The sequence below is a fragment of the Eptesicus fuscus genome, chromosome 13 (assembly GCF_027574615.1).
Source record: "Eptesicus fuscus isolate TK198812 chromosome 13, DD_ASM_mEF_20220401, whole genome shotgun sequence".
Taxonomy (NCBI): Eukaryota; Metazoa; Chordata; class Mammalia; order Chiroptera; family Vespertilionidae; genus Eptesicus; species Eptesicus fuscus.
In genome coordinates, this window is record NC_072485.1 from 47564462 (window position 1) to 47578656 (window position 14195).

Sequence of the window (14195 nt, forward strand, 5' to 3'; positions counted from 1 at the left end):
GCACCTTGCCCAGAGCCCCGGCTGCAGCTGCCCAGTCAGTACGAGGTTCTTTCTTTCTTTTTTAAAATATATTTTTATTGATTTCAGAGAGGAAGGGAGAGGGAGAGAGAGATAGAAACATCAATGATGAGAGAGAATCATTGATCGGCTGCCTCCTGCACGCCCCCTACTGGGGATCAAGCCCACAACCCAGGCATGTGCCCTTGACCGGAATTGAACCCGGGACCCTTCAGTCTGCAGGCGGACGCTCTACCCACTGAGCCAAACCGGCTAGGGCCGAGGCTCTTTCTTACAGCTCTCATTGACTGACCCTGCTCTCCTTGGGGAGAAGTTTAATTTTGAGCACATTCTCTTGCTCTTTCTCCCCTTTTTCTTTCTAACGTGGGACAGTTAATAAAAGACTACAAGTACTGTAGTCATGGGTCTTGCATGGAGCCTAGCTCAGGGCGGGCATGTAAGAGAGACTCGTTTGAAGCGAACCACAACTGGGGGAGGAATGAGAGACACTCCTGGGTAACAAGTGAGGAGCTGGCAGTCGAGCAGTACTCGCCCCCTCCCCCCCGCCCCCCTTGCTAGTTTATTCTCCACCTTTCTCTCCCGAGGGCAGGGAGCAGCCAGCTGTGAAGGTGCCGTGAGCTGGTTAGTGGAGGCCTTTAACGCCTTTCTCTCCCTCCTAGGTGCTCTCCCACAACCTGTGCACGGTGCTGAAGGTTCCCCACGACCCTGTGGCCCTGGAAGAGCACTTCAGGGATGATGATGAGGGGCCCGTCTCCAATCAGGGCTACATGCCCTATTTAAACAAGTTCATTCTGGAAAAGGTACGGTTCTAACCTCTTCCTGCTTATGGCGTTGTTTGATTTGCATATTTCAAGTGGGCCCCAGAGCCCCTGGTGGGTGAGTTCACTGAAGACTTCACTTGTGAAGCATCAAGAGGTAAAGAAAGGAAAGAAAGAATGAGGGACCAATGATTCTTCCTACTTCTCCCTCATCTCTACTGTCTTCTAAAACTTGGTTTGATATTTTCCCCACTTGGTTCATTTTTGGAGATTGAGAACTGTATATTGTATTAATCTGTACCTGTTTTCTCTTAGGGTGCTTTTTTTCCCTTTTAAAAAAATCTATTTATTTATTTTATTATTATTTTTTAATCCTCGCCTGAGGATATTTTCCCATTGATTTTTAGAGAGAGTGGAAGAGAGAGGGAAAGACAGAAAGAAATATCCATGTGAAAGAAACACATTGATTGGTTACCTCTTGCAGGAAGGAGCCTACAACCAAGGTATGTGCTCTTGACTGGAATCGAACCCAGGACCCTTTGGTCTGCAGGCTGATGCTCTATCCACTGACCCAAACTGGCTAGAGCTTTTTCATTTTTTTATTTATTTTTTATTTATTTTTTTATTTTTTTTTAAATATACTTTATTGATTTTTTACAGAGAGGAAGGGAGAGGAATAGAAAGCTAGAAACATTGATGAGAGAGAAACATCGACCAGCTGCCTCCTGCACACCCCCCACCGGGGATGTGCCCGCAACCAAGGTACACGCCCTTGACCGGAATCGAACCTGGGACCTTTCAGTCCGCAGGCCGACACTCTATCCACTGAGCCAAACCGGTTTTGGCTTTCATATATTTTTTTAAAAAATATTTTTTAAATTGATTTCAGAGAGGAAGGGAGAGGGAGAGAGAGATAAGAAACATCAATGATGAGAGAGAATCATTGATCGGTTGCCTCCTGCACGCCCCCCACTGGAGACCAAGCCCGCAACCCGGGCATGTGCCCTGACTGGGAATCGAACCATGACCTCCTGGTTCATAGGTTGACACTCAACCACTGAGCCATGCTGGCCAGGCTGCAGATCTTTTTTAATACACATGCAAACACATACTACACAATAGTACATAATGTTTTGTTTCTACATGAGTAGGATCGTGCTGTACATATAGTTCCACTTTTTTTAACTGAAAAATATATTAGTGTCATTTTCCATATCATGGACATTTATTTTAGGTATGAAAGTAATCATATGAAGGGTTGGGAATTCCTGCTTTTGCTATTTATAACACCAAGCACGAAATTTTAATTTAACCTTAAAATTAAAGACAATAATAAAAAAAAGCCTTTTTTTAAAAAAAGTGACAGTGAGAGCTTTGGCCAGGTAGAGTGTTGTCCTGATAAGCCAAGGTTCAGGTTCAATCCCCAGTCAGGGCACATACAAGAATCAACTGATGAATGCATAAATAAGTGGAACAACAAATCTATGTCTCTCTCTCTCTCCCCACCTCTCTCTAAAATTCAATAAATTAAAGTGACAGTGATAATACTTTTAAATTAAAAAATAAAATGCATTAAAAAATTCTTATTTCCCACCACCTAATTACCACAACTATTTATATATATTTTTTCCTGTGGCTTCTTTGTATTTCTGTTGCTTTTTATATGTATAAATTCTTTTTGTTATTTAGTGCCTTTGTATAATGCAAAGTACAATAATTAAAATTTATAATAATAATTTAAGTTAGTAGTTTGGAAAATGCCAAATGTTGGTCAGGCTTCTTCTGAAAAAATCCTTATATTTTTCAGAAACTTTGTAGCAAAGATAGTTAAAATTAGTGTTTTCATTTATGTAGTACTCTTTGTAACTATATCTATAATTTCCTAGTCAGTCTCATAATATACTTTTTTGCTCTTTTTTTGTGTGTGTTTGTTCTCTCTCTCTCTCTCTCTCTCTATATATATATATATATATATAATACATTTCATCATATTATATATATAATCTTATATTTTAAATATTTTCCTTGCAGAGATGATAACATTACCTTGACCATGCGTTAATTAGAAAAAAAAGAGAGAGAAACCACACTATAATGAAATAAGATTTAATCAAACTCAAATGCCAAATATTGTATGATTTCATTTATGTGAAATGTTCTAAATAGGCAAATACATCTATAATAATAAAAGCATAATATGCTAATTAGACCAGACATCCTTCTGGACGAAGCCGGGGCTGTGAGGGAAGCCTGGGTCCTAGATGCCTGCTGGCGCCGGAGGGAAGCCCAGTCCCAGGTGCCAGAGGGAAGCTGGTGCCAGCAGCTGGGGGAAGGAAGGCCTACTCTGGCACAACTTTCATGCATCGGGCCTCTAGTCTATATATATAAAAGCCTAAGCGACCGTTTGACTGTTCGATTGGTAGCTGTGATGTGCACTGACCACCAGGGGGCAGACACTCAATGCACAGGCATGGAAACATAGAACAGACTGATGAATCTCAGAGGGAAGGGGAGAGGGGGGAGGGCAGGAAGAGATTAACCAAAGATCTTATATGCATACTAGAGGCCTGGTGCATGGAAAATAGTGTGGAGTTTTCTCAAAAGATTAAAAATGGAACTGCCTTATGACCCAGTGATTCCACTTCTGGGATTTATCTGAAGAAACCCAAAACACTAATTTGAAAGAATATTTGCACCCCTATGTTCATTGCAGGGTTATTTATAATAGCTAAGGTATGGAAGCCACCCAAGTGCCCATCAATAGACCAGTGTGTTATAAAACAGCTGTGATGTGCCCTGGCTGATGTGGCTCAGTTGGTTGAGTGTTATGACATGCACTGAAAGGTTGCTGGTTTGATTCCCAGTCAGGACACATGCTCAGGTTGCGGGCTTGAACCCCGGTAGAGTGCCTGCAGAAGGCAGCTGATCGATGTTACATCAATGTTTCTCTCTCCCTCTACCTTCCCCTCTCTCTTAAAATCAATAAAAAAAAATTTAAAAAAGCTGTGGTACATATATACAATGGAATATTATATTACTCAGCCATAAAAAAGAATGAAATCTTACCATTTGCTACAGTATGGAGGACTTAGAGAGTATTAAGCTCAGTGAAATAAGTCAGAGAAAAATAAACACCATATGATTTCACTTATATGTGGAATCTTAAGAACAAAATAAACAAACAAAATGGAAATAGACTCATAGATACAAAGAGAGAACTGCTGGTTGCCAGATGGGAGGGAGGGTTGGGGCACCGGGTGAAAGAGGTGAAGGGACCAAGAATCACAAATTAATTGATAGTCACGGGGAAGCATAGGAACAATAGTCAGTAATATTGTGTATGGTGTCAGATAGTGAACTGGAAATATTGAGGGGAACACTATGTAAAGTATATGATTGTCTAACCACTAAATAAGCAAGCAAACAAACAAAAAACCAACCAACCAACAACAACAAAAAAACACCTTGTGAATATAAAAACTAGTGTATTGCACACTTTAAAGAGTGACTCTTATGGTTCATGAATTAACTATATATATAAAAGCCTAAGTGACTGTTCAACTGTTTGACTGGTCGACCGGTAGCTATGACGAGTACTGACCACCAGGGGGCAGATGCTCAACGCAGGAGCTGCCCCCTGGTAGTCAGTGCACTCCCACAGTAGGAGCACAGCTCAGCTGACCAGCGGGCGCCAGACGCTGGGTTCATGGCCGGTGAGCCTCTCCTGCGGACTCTCCTCTGTGCCCCTCCCCCATCTGCTCCGGGGCCGGGATCGGGACCTGCATCGGGACTGACTGGGCATGAGCCTGCAGTCACTTCTCCGTCATGGGTGTGCCGGTATCGCTCTAGGATGGGTGCGTGGAGACCACAGTGGAGCGGCAGGCAGCATACGGAGTGGTGGCGTTGGCAGGAGCAGCGGGCCAGGATGAGCAGGAGCGGCGCCCGGCCCAGGCTCGGGCTCGTCCCCGGCGCCTGCCACTTCACGCACTACTACATCTCCTGGGGGATGTAGGACTGCCGGTTTCGGCTGATCCTCGCAGGCCAGGCTGAGGCACCCCACTCTGGTGCACAAATCCGTGCACTGGGCCTCTAGTATCTCAGTAAAGACGATTTAATCAAATTGTACAGAAACTCATGTGTGAGCTCTCAAAACCTCAGTTGATGCTGTGCTATCTTCTGGAGCTTTGCTTGGCTGCTGTTCTGTTCAGGTTGCTCACTCGTGCTCTATCGATGCATTATATGTAAATATGTCTCATATTCAGCAAATACTTGATGATCTCCTGTGTGCATGTGTTTAATATTAAAAATTAAAGACAATAATGTCTATTATTAAAATATAGAACATGTTGGGAAAGCCTTAGGAATCTGGATATTGCTTTGTTTTTCAGGGCTAGAATTTGTGTGGTCTAAGCCAATAGATAGAGAGATATGGTTTAATATCTTTTTTATTGTTGTTGGTAATACTCACCTGAGGATTTTTTTTTTTTATTGCTGTTTTAGAGAGAGTGGTAGGGAGGGAGGGAGAGAGGGGAGAGAGAGACACACAGAGAGACACACAGAGAGAAGCATTGATGTGAGAGAGAGAGAGACATCGATTGGTTGCCTCCTGTACGTGCCCAACTGGGGCCGAAGATCAAACCTGCAGCCCAGGTACATGCTCTTGACTGGGAATCCCACCTGTGATCCTTCCAAGTGAGGGCCGATGCTCTAGCCACTGAGCTACACCAGCCAGGACATGGTTTAATATCTTAAAGTGCTGTGTCCTCATACTGCATTTTGTTTTCCTGGGTGTAACTTTATTTAAGCATTTTGAATTTTATACTTTAAAATGTTCGTTATTTTAGTATTTAGGGTATTTTAAAGTTTTGTAGCCGGGGAAGAAAATATAGCAGTATTTAAAAAGTCCAAAATTAGCCACTAAATTTGGAGAAAACCTCATTCACAGAGCTGGTGAGGATGTGATGACACAGTGAGCTCTTGTTTACTATTGCTTAGCCACCTGGAGTGGAATTTTGCCAGTCCTTCAATCCAAATAAAGCTGCCAACGATTCCATGGTGTGGGCTTAAATTGAGCAAAGATTAGTGCTTTGTTTTGAAACTTAGTGGAAAAAAATGCCAATAGTGGCTGAAGCATGATAACATAAAATGGAGAGATTGTTATCAGCCATGCAAAGAAAAAATATAATAATGATTAAATGTTTGCAACATGTGCTTTCATATATATACTGTCTCCTTTGATCCTCATGCTAATCCTGTGATGTATAACTGGAATTCTTATTCCCATTTAACTCGGGAGGAAAAACCGCACAAGTTTACCAGCAAATAAGAGGTAGATAGTTTGTGAACCTAAGCCATTTAACTTCTAGACCAGTGTTCTTTTTTAAATATATTATTTTATTGATTTCAGAGAGGAAGGGAGAGGGAGAGATAGAAACATCAATGATGAGAGAGAATCATTGATCGGCTGCCTCCTGCACACTCCCTACTGGGGATCAAGCCCTTGACCAGAATCAAACCCAAGACCTTGCAGTCCGCAGGCAACGCTCTATCCGCTGAGCCAAACCGGTCAGGGCTAGACCAGTGTTCCTTTAATTGCATTATTGAGGGATTAAAATGATTCCCATCTAGAATTTCTGTTTCCCAGTTTGGATACATAGGGCAGGGGTGGAGCAGCTTAAAAGCCATCTGATCATCTCAACTGATCTCAGCCTCCCTTTAGTTCTCAGGGTTTCTCTCAAGTGTTTTAAGAGGATTCTTTCCTCTTCATTAGTATCTGGGGTTCCTCAGTGTTCATTTTGGTGATTCCCCCCCTCCCCCAGGTTGTTTTAGTGGTTTCCTGCCTTTGCTTAGGAGAATTATTCTGAAGAGGTTGGGACTGAGAGATAAATTATTTGAAACTTGCTTTCCAAAAAATAATTTTTCCATTTGGTTTCTATATTTGCGTCTTCAGAGTTAATAATTCCTGTTGTTCTTCATGTTGATAGAATTTATTAGGACTTCAAATGATTAATATATCTGATGTTCTTGTATCAAATATTTTGCCTCCTCTAAGTGTTAACTTTGTTTTTTTTTTGCTTGTTTGTTAAATTCCTTCTTTAGTAAAGAATGGAATTCTGTAAGCATCTAGGAACAATTCTTTTTTAAATTTTTTACAAACATTGATTTTAGAGAAAGGGAGAAAAACAAGGATTTGTTGTTCCACTTATTTATGCATTTATTGGTGGATTCTTGTATGTCCCCTGATCTGGGACCAAACCCAAAACCTTGGCCTATCAGTATGATACTCCAACCAACTGAGCTACCTGGCCAGGGCCTAGGAAGAATTATATATGTGTGTGTGTGTGTATATATATATATATATATATAAATATATATATATAATTGATTTCAGAGAAGAAGAGAGAGGGAGAGAGAGATAGAAACATCAACGATGAGAGAGAATCATGGATTGGGTGTCTCCTTCATGCCCCCTACTGGGGACCTAGCCAGCAAATCAGGCATGTGCCCTGATTGGGAATCGAATCATGACCTCCTGGTTCATAGGTTGACACTCAACCACTGAGCCACACTGGTCGGGCCTTAGGAAGAATTTTTTTGTGAGCTCTCCCTCACTGCCCTCCCCCCACCCCCTTTTGGCAAAGAGTCACTATACCTTGATTATCTGACAGGGAATGAATGAAGAAAGTGGTACAGTGTTAGCTTTTTACTATTGAGCCCCGATAGACTACATCAAAAACTAGTCCTGCTTTAGCCTGTTTACGAGGCAACCTAATTCTTTCGTGAGATTTAATTACCTATTAGTTTCTTTGGTTCAAATAATTGTCAGTTCTTTTCCCTGATTCTACACGTTAAAGGTTGGTCTGGGCTCTATGGTTAAAAAGAATACTCCCCTGGCAATATGCTGAGTCCTAACTGGGGATATCTGCTACGTTCTAACATAAACCGTTTTGTTGTTGCATTTTGTTCTGTTTTTGTCTTTTTTGGAAACATATAGACATGCAAAGGATAAACACACAAAGAGAAATATTTTAGTTCAATATAGCGTCCCTTCTCTTGAGGCCAGCAGCCTCTACATTCTGTTTTCCTAGGCTGACTTTTGTACTGTCTTACCAGATGCTTGAGTTCATATGTCAGTTGTACCTCTTCCATAAAATGAATTTTCAGATATCTGTTAGTTGAATGAATATGCCTTCAGCCCTCTAAATGTCCTCAAAACTTCTGGGTGAATAAAGAGGTCCTATGTTGAGTACTGTGGATGAGTTTATGCCATTGGACACTTTGGCCAGCAATATAAATCTAAGAGTGATGTAGTTTAAAGAAATAACTGTTTTTGTTTTTTAAATAATGGCTTTATTGAGATATGATTCACATAACATACAATGTAAGTTTTTACAGTATACAGTCAGTGGTTTTTAATATAGTCACATTTTTGTGCAACCATCACCACAATCAATTTTGGACTATTTTCTTTGTTCTCCCTTAAAAAACACACAAAAAAACCATTAGCACTCACTCTCTCCTCCCCCAGAGCCCTAGGCAACCACTAATCTACTTTCTGTCTCTATGGATTTGCCTATCCTGGACTCATACCCAGTGAATGGAATCATAGAGTATGTGGTCACATTGTAGCATATAACAGTGCTTCATTCCTTTTAGTGGCTGAATAATATTCCATTGTGGATATACCACCTTTTTTTTTTCATGTTAAAGAGTAGGTTTATTCCGCACTAACGAGGGAGATTCATTACGGAGGAGGGGATATACCACATTTTGTTTGTACACTCAACAGGTGATAGGCATTTGAGTTATTTCCAGTTTTTGGTTATTATGAATTTGTTGCTCTGAGCATTCATGTTCAAATTTTTGTGTGGATGTGTGTTTTCAGTTCCCTTGGGTATATACTTAGGAAGGGAATTGCTTAGTCATATGGCCACTATATGTTTAACCTTTTGAGGGATTGCCACGCAGTTTTCCAAAGCCGCTGTGAAGTTTACTTTCCTACCAGCAATATGTGAGGGTTCCAGCTGTTTCATATCGTTACCAACACTTGTTATTTTCTATCTTTTTGGTTATAGCCATCCTTGTGGGTGTGAGGTGTGGTATCTTATTGTGTTTTGATTTGTATCTCCCTGACGATTAATGTGAAATACTGTTTTTAAAGTGGTTTTCTTAATTGTAAAATGGTTTCCTGTATTGTAAATACAGGCTCATGGTTGTAAATTTTTTAAAAAAGGAACTTATTCAGAAAATATTACCCTTACCATCTTGAGGCAGTCACTTTTAAAATTTTGATCTGTTTACTTTGAGTCTTTATTTTTAAAAATACATTTGTATGATTTTTCAAGCTGGGATCATATTGGACACTTAACATTAATATTTCCTTTTCCATGTCATCAAAATATTTTTGAAAACATGGGTATAAAGATAAAAATGCTAACATTTATTTAGTCCACTGTGTATCAGGCACTGTGCTAAATGTTTTAAAGAAGTGTTACTAGCACTAGCTGGTTTGGCCTAATGGCTAGAGCATCGACCTGTGGACTAAAGGGTCCCAGGTTCGATTCTAGTCAAGGGCACATGCCCAGGTTGTGGCTTGATCCCCAGTGGGGAGGGTGCAGGAGGTAGCCAGTCAGTGATTCTCTCTCATCATTGATGTTTCTATCTCTCTCCCCCTCTTTCTTCCTCTCTGAAATTAATAAAAATATATTTAAAAAAAAGAAGTGTTACTAGTTGGTATGAAAATTTTAATTTAGAAACATGAGTTTAGTTTTGTACATACTTTTAGTACTTTGAGTCAGAATTGAGGTCCATAACTGCTATCTTACTCACACGTATGGGTTCATATGCACTCATATTTTTGGGAAAATCAAACTTATGCTAAAAATAAGAAGAACTCTGACCCGATTTGAGCTTGCTATAGCAATACAGTCTAACCTATTCCGGTGCCTGTCCTCTGTGAGACCAGCCGTTACATAGACTTAGTGTTAAAAAAACAACACCACAGAAAATAACTCTACACATTTTTTCCTAGGAAATTATCTTCCATTTGGACACCCTGAGACCAGTGACAGCCGTTAATAGTTTTCCAAAAGATGTGAGACTGTCAGTTTAATGTGCGTGACATAAACTGGGATTTGGGAGTAGTGTGTAATCTTAGATGAGATGGCGTATGGAGCCATCGGTTCCTAGACCCTTTCTAGTTAGAACGAACGTAGAGATGATCTCAAAGCCCAGCATCCTGATCGTGGCATGCAGGGCTGTGTTCTGCTGCGCCTCTGCCAACCTCCCCAGCCGCCACGTTCTCCACCCCCTTCCTGCTCACGGCAGTGCGGCCACGTTGGCCTCCTCTCTGTTCCTCAGATTACGAAGACCTCTCCTGCCACAGACCCTTCAGACACGCTGCTTCCTGTGCTGTAAGGCTTCCTGTGCCCATAACATGCAGCCGATTCCTGTTCATCCTTTTAGGTCTTCGCCTGATTGTCACTCCCCCAGGGAGGTTTCTGTCGGTAGCACCCCACCCCTCCCAGAGCTACCCAGCTCTGCCTCCGTGTGTTCTCAAGCATCCTCTGCTTTTCCTTCAGAGCACGTACCACGGTTTTTACCACGTAGGTGGTTGTGCAATTGCTGTATTGTTTCCCACCTAGAGGGTAAGGTCTCTGATGGCCAGGACTGGCTCACCGTTGTCCAGCGCTGTGGATTGTTTTGGTTCGACGTAGTTTCATTTGTCTGTTTTTGCTTTCGTTGCCTGTGCTTTTCGTGTCCTATCCAGGAAATCACTGTCCGTTCCAATGTCATGAAGCTTTCTCCCTGTGTTTTCTTCTAGGAGTTTCAGGTCTCCCATTTATATCTTGACTCTGTTTTTGAATTAATTTTTGTATATGATCTAGGGCAGTGGTTCTCAACCTTTCTAATGCCACGACCCTTTAATACAGTTCCTCAGGTTGTGGTGACCCCCAACCATAAAATTATTCTGATGGTCTTAGGCGACCCTGCTAGCGGTTCTCAGCCTGTGGGTCGCGACAGGTTGAGATTTTAGGGTAAGGGTTCATCTTCATTCTCTTGCATGTGGATGTTTTCTTCCAACACCCTTTGTTGAAGAGAGACTCTCCTTTCCTCGCTGTGTAGCTTTGGCACCCTTGTTAAAGGTCACTGACCGTACACATGAAGGCTCATTTCTGTGCTCTCTTTTCTGTTTTATTAGTCGGTCTGTTTTTATGCCAGTAGCAAACAGTTTGGATTACTGTGGCTGTGTAATATGTTTTGAAATTAGGAAGTGCCAGTCCTCTAGCTTTGTTCTTCTTCTCAAGATTGTTTGGATATTCATGGTCCTTTGAGATTCCATATGAATTTTAAGATATTGTTTTTTGTTTCTGCAAAAAATGCCATTGGGATTTTGATAGGGGTTGCATTAGATCTAAATTGCTTTGGGAGTATGGACATTTTAACAATATTGTCTCCTAATCCACGAATATGGGATGTCTTTCCATTTATTTGTCATCTTTAATTTCTTTCAGTAATGTTTTATAGTTTTCAATGTACAAGTCTTTTGCCTCCTTGGAAAAGTTTATTCCTAAGTACTTTATTCTTTTTGATGCTATTGTAAATGGGATTGTTTTCTGAATTTATTTTTCAGATTGTTCATTATTAGTGTATAGAAATATAACTGATATTTGAATGCTGATTTTATATCCTGTAATTTTGCTCTATTTGTTTATTTGTTCTAACAGTTTTTTGTAGACTCTTTAGAGTTTACTACACATATATAAAAAAAGCAGCCCAGCTGGTGTGGCTCAGTGATTGAGTATTGACCTATGAACCAAGAGGTCATGGTTCAATTTCAGTCAGGGCACATGCCCACATTGCGGGCTCAGTCCCCAGTGTGGGGCATGCAGGAGGCCGCAGATCAGTGATTCTCTCTCATCATTGATGCTTCTCTCTCTCCCTCTCTGAAATCAATAACAATATATTTAAAAAAGTAAAAGAAAGATCATGTCATCTGCAAACAGAGATAATTTTACTTTTTCCTTTCCAATTTGGATGGGTTTTATTTTTTTTCTTGCCTAATTGTTCTGAGCAGCACTGTGTTGAAAGGAAGTGCTGAGAGTGGGCATCTTTGCCTTGTTCCTGATCTTGGAGGACAGCTTTCAGTTTTTCACTGATGAGTATGATGTTAGCTGTGGGCTTTTCACATATGATCTGATTCTTGTACTTTTAAAAAAGATGTAAATGCTATCATTTAATACTCTTTTACCTGAGTATCACTAAACTAAGGAATAGTGAATTAGGTTTGAGAGGAGGAAGGAGCCAAACACACAACTTAATTCCTAGGAAAACTAATTTATGGAGACTTTTCTTGGTTTCTGATCCCACTGCAGTCTTTTACCCACACTTTTCAGCTGTCTTGAAGATAACGAGAGATCATCGAAGTGCATGCAGAACCAGTGGTCTTTTAAGCAGCCCCTCCTTAGTCTCTCTGCAGCATTTCACACTACCTATCAAACCTTCTCAACTGTTTCCTCACCCAGTTCTCATGTCTTCGTGGTTCTCCTACCACTCTGAGTGCTTTTTCAGTTATCCTGATTCCTCTTCCTCCTCTTGCTTTACCAATGTGCGTATCCCCTGCGGTCCTGTTTCTGATCCCCTCTCTCTTCTCCCTTTGTGGTCTCTCTGAGTGGTGTCATTGGCCGTCATGGTTTCAGTCATCTTTGGCGGGCAGTTGATGCACAGATCTGCTTCTCCTCTTAGGTTGGTCCTTGGACACCTCCATCTAATCATTAGATTCTCATGTCTTGCCAGAACTTCCCAAACGGAAAACTTTATCTTTCCTTTGCCCTTGTTTCTGTGTCCTTCCTTCATCCTGTGGCGATTTCCCAAACAGGGAGGGTGTGCTGCTCCTGCCGCGCTTTTGCTGAGGCCATTTCCTCTCCCTCCTTTGGAATCCTTTACCTTGAACTCTGCAATGTGCTCCCAGGGTCGCCTTAAACACCGCCTTTTCTGCAGAGCAGTAACCTGGGCTGCAGATGACCTGCTCTTTCTCTGCTCCAAAATCCTTCCGCTGGGGGTTTCCTATAGGCTCTTTAAAAAAAATTATGGAGCTCTTTGTGATTTGTTCTGTGTTTGCTTTTCCAGCCATAGATTTAGCCACTCGCCGCCAGGAACCCTACAATTCACCACAGAATCCACACGGACTCTCTGGTTCCTCAGAGCAAGGCTGTGTGCTTTTGTGCGCCTGTCATTTCCCGTGTGGCATGTCTTTCATGTAACGTTTTTTTTTTTTTTTTTTAGGGGTGCGGGTGGATAGAGTTGATGGTGGTGGCCTTTAAAACGAATCCTATAGAGATGTCTTTCATCATATAGATGTTGTCCATTTATTGAGTTCTACAAGCAATTTGGCATAGTATTAACAGACAGCATTTAAACTTTGATTTAGACTCTGTTTTTTAAAGTAAATATTTGTTGATTTTAGAGAGGAAGGGAGAGAGAGAGAGAGAGAGAAACATTAATGAGAGAGAATATTGATTGGCTGCCTCCTGCACGACCCCTTCTGGGGATCAAGCCCATAACCCAGGCATGTCCCCTGACCAGGAATCGAACCTTGACCTCTTGGTTCATAGGTCGACACTCAACATTGAGCCATAGCAGCTGGGCTTAATATAACATTCTTATTTGAGCCTTTAAAAGTGTGGTACCTAAGCATATACACTGAAAATGTATTGGTTAATTGGATTGATTAAAATGGAAGCCTATAGTAGGCTTTGTTTTTCTGTTTTACTGGGCTTGTATTATATTACTTATTTTGGATTGGTTCATTAGAATTTTTCCTTATTCCTTTTTAGGTCCAAGACAACTTTGACAAGCTTGAATTAAATAGGATGTGTTGGACCCTCTGTGTCAAAAAAAACCTCACAAAGAGTCCCCTGCTCATTGAGGAAGAAGATTCATTTAAAGTGTGGGTTATTTTCAACTTTTTATCTGAGGACAAGTATCCATTAATTATTGTGCCAGAAGAGGTAAGGTGTGGCTCTGGGCCATCTTCGCATTTAATAGATTGAACTTGGAAGTGTTTGTGTTACGTCACTGTAGATATGAAGTATTGGACTAGACTTTTTGGGTCGGAGGCAGAACGGCTTGAATCTAAAAAAAGTCCAAAACTTAAGTGATTTGGGGTCACGTGATATCCCTGGAGACTTGCAGACAGGGTGGGACTCTTCCTCTCTACATCGCTGTAATTATAGACCAGTGCATCCTCATGTCCAGAGAATATTTATTCAGTACAAGTTACATCATAATTGTTTGTCTACCTGCATATTGATAAAACCATAAGAACTGGTCAAGTGATGCTATATGGGCAACATATAGGATCCAGAATGTTTTCAAGGCTGTTTTATTATTATTATTATTATTATTTTTTTTTAATTT

The 14195-nt window shown here is 41.0% G+C and overlaps 1 protein-coding gene and 1 pseudogene across 2 annotated transcripts in view; both read left to right on the plus strand.

Annotated features, from left to right (window-relative positions):
* The window catches only part of SWAP70 (switching B cell complex subunit SWAP70), a 74304-nt gene that overhangs the window by 22323 nt on the left and 37786 nt on the right, over positions 1-14195 (plus strand). The window contains exons 2-3 of one of the 2 annotated variants that reach the window (XM_008151043.3): positions 678-818; positions 13613-13786. In XM_008151043.3, the coding sequence (XP_008149265.1) occupies positions 678-818; positions 13613-13786 (315 nt within the window). The remainder of the gene's footprint in view (positions 1-677; positions 819-13612; positions 13787-14195) is intronic. The other variant, XM_054725274.1, reaches the window with a different exon arrangement.
* LOC114234968 (small nucleolar RNA SNORA28) lies at positions 9662-9759 on the plus strand (annotated as a pseudogene).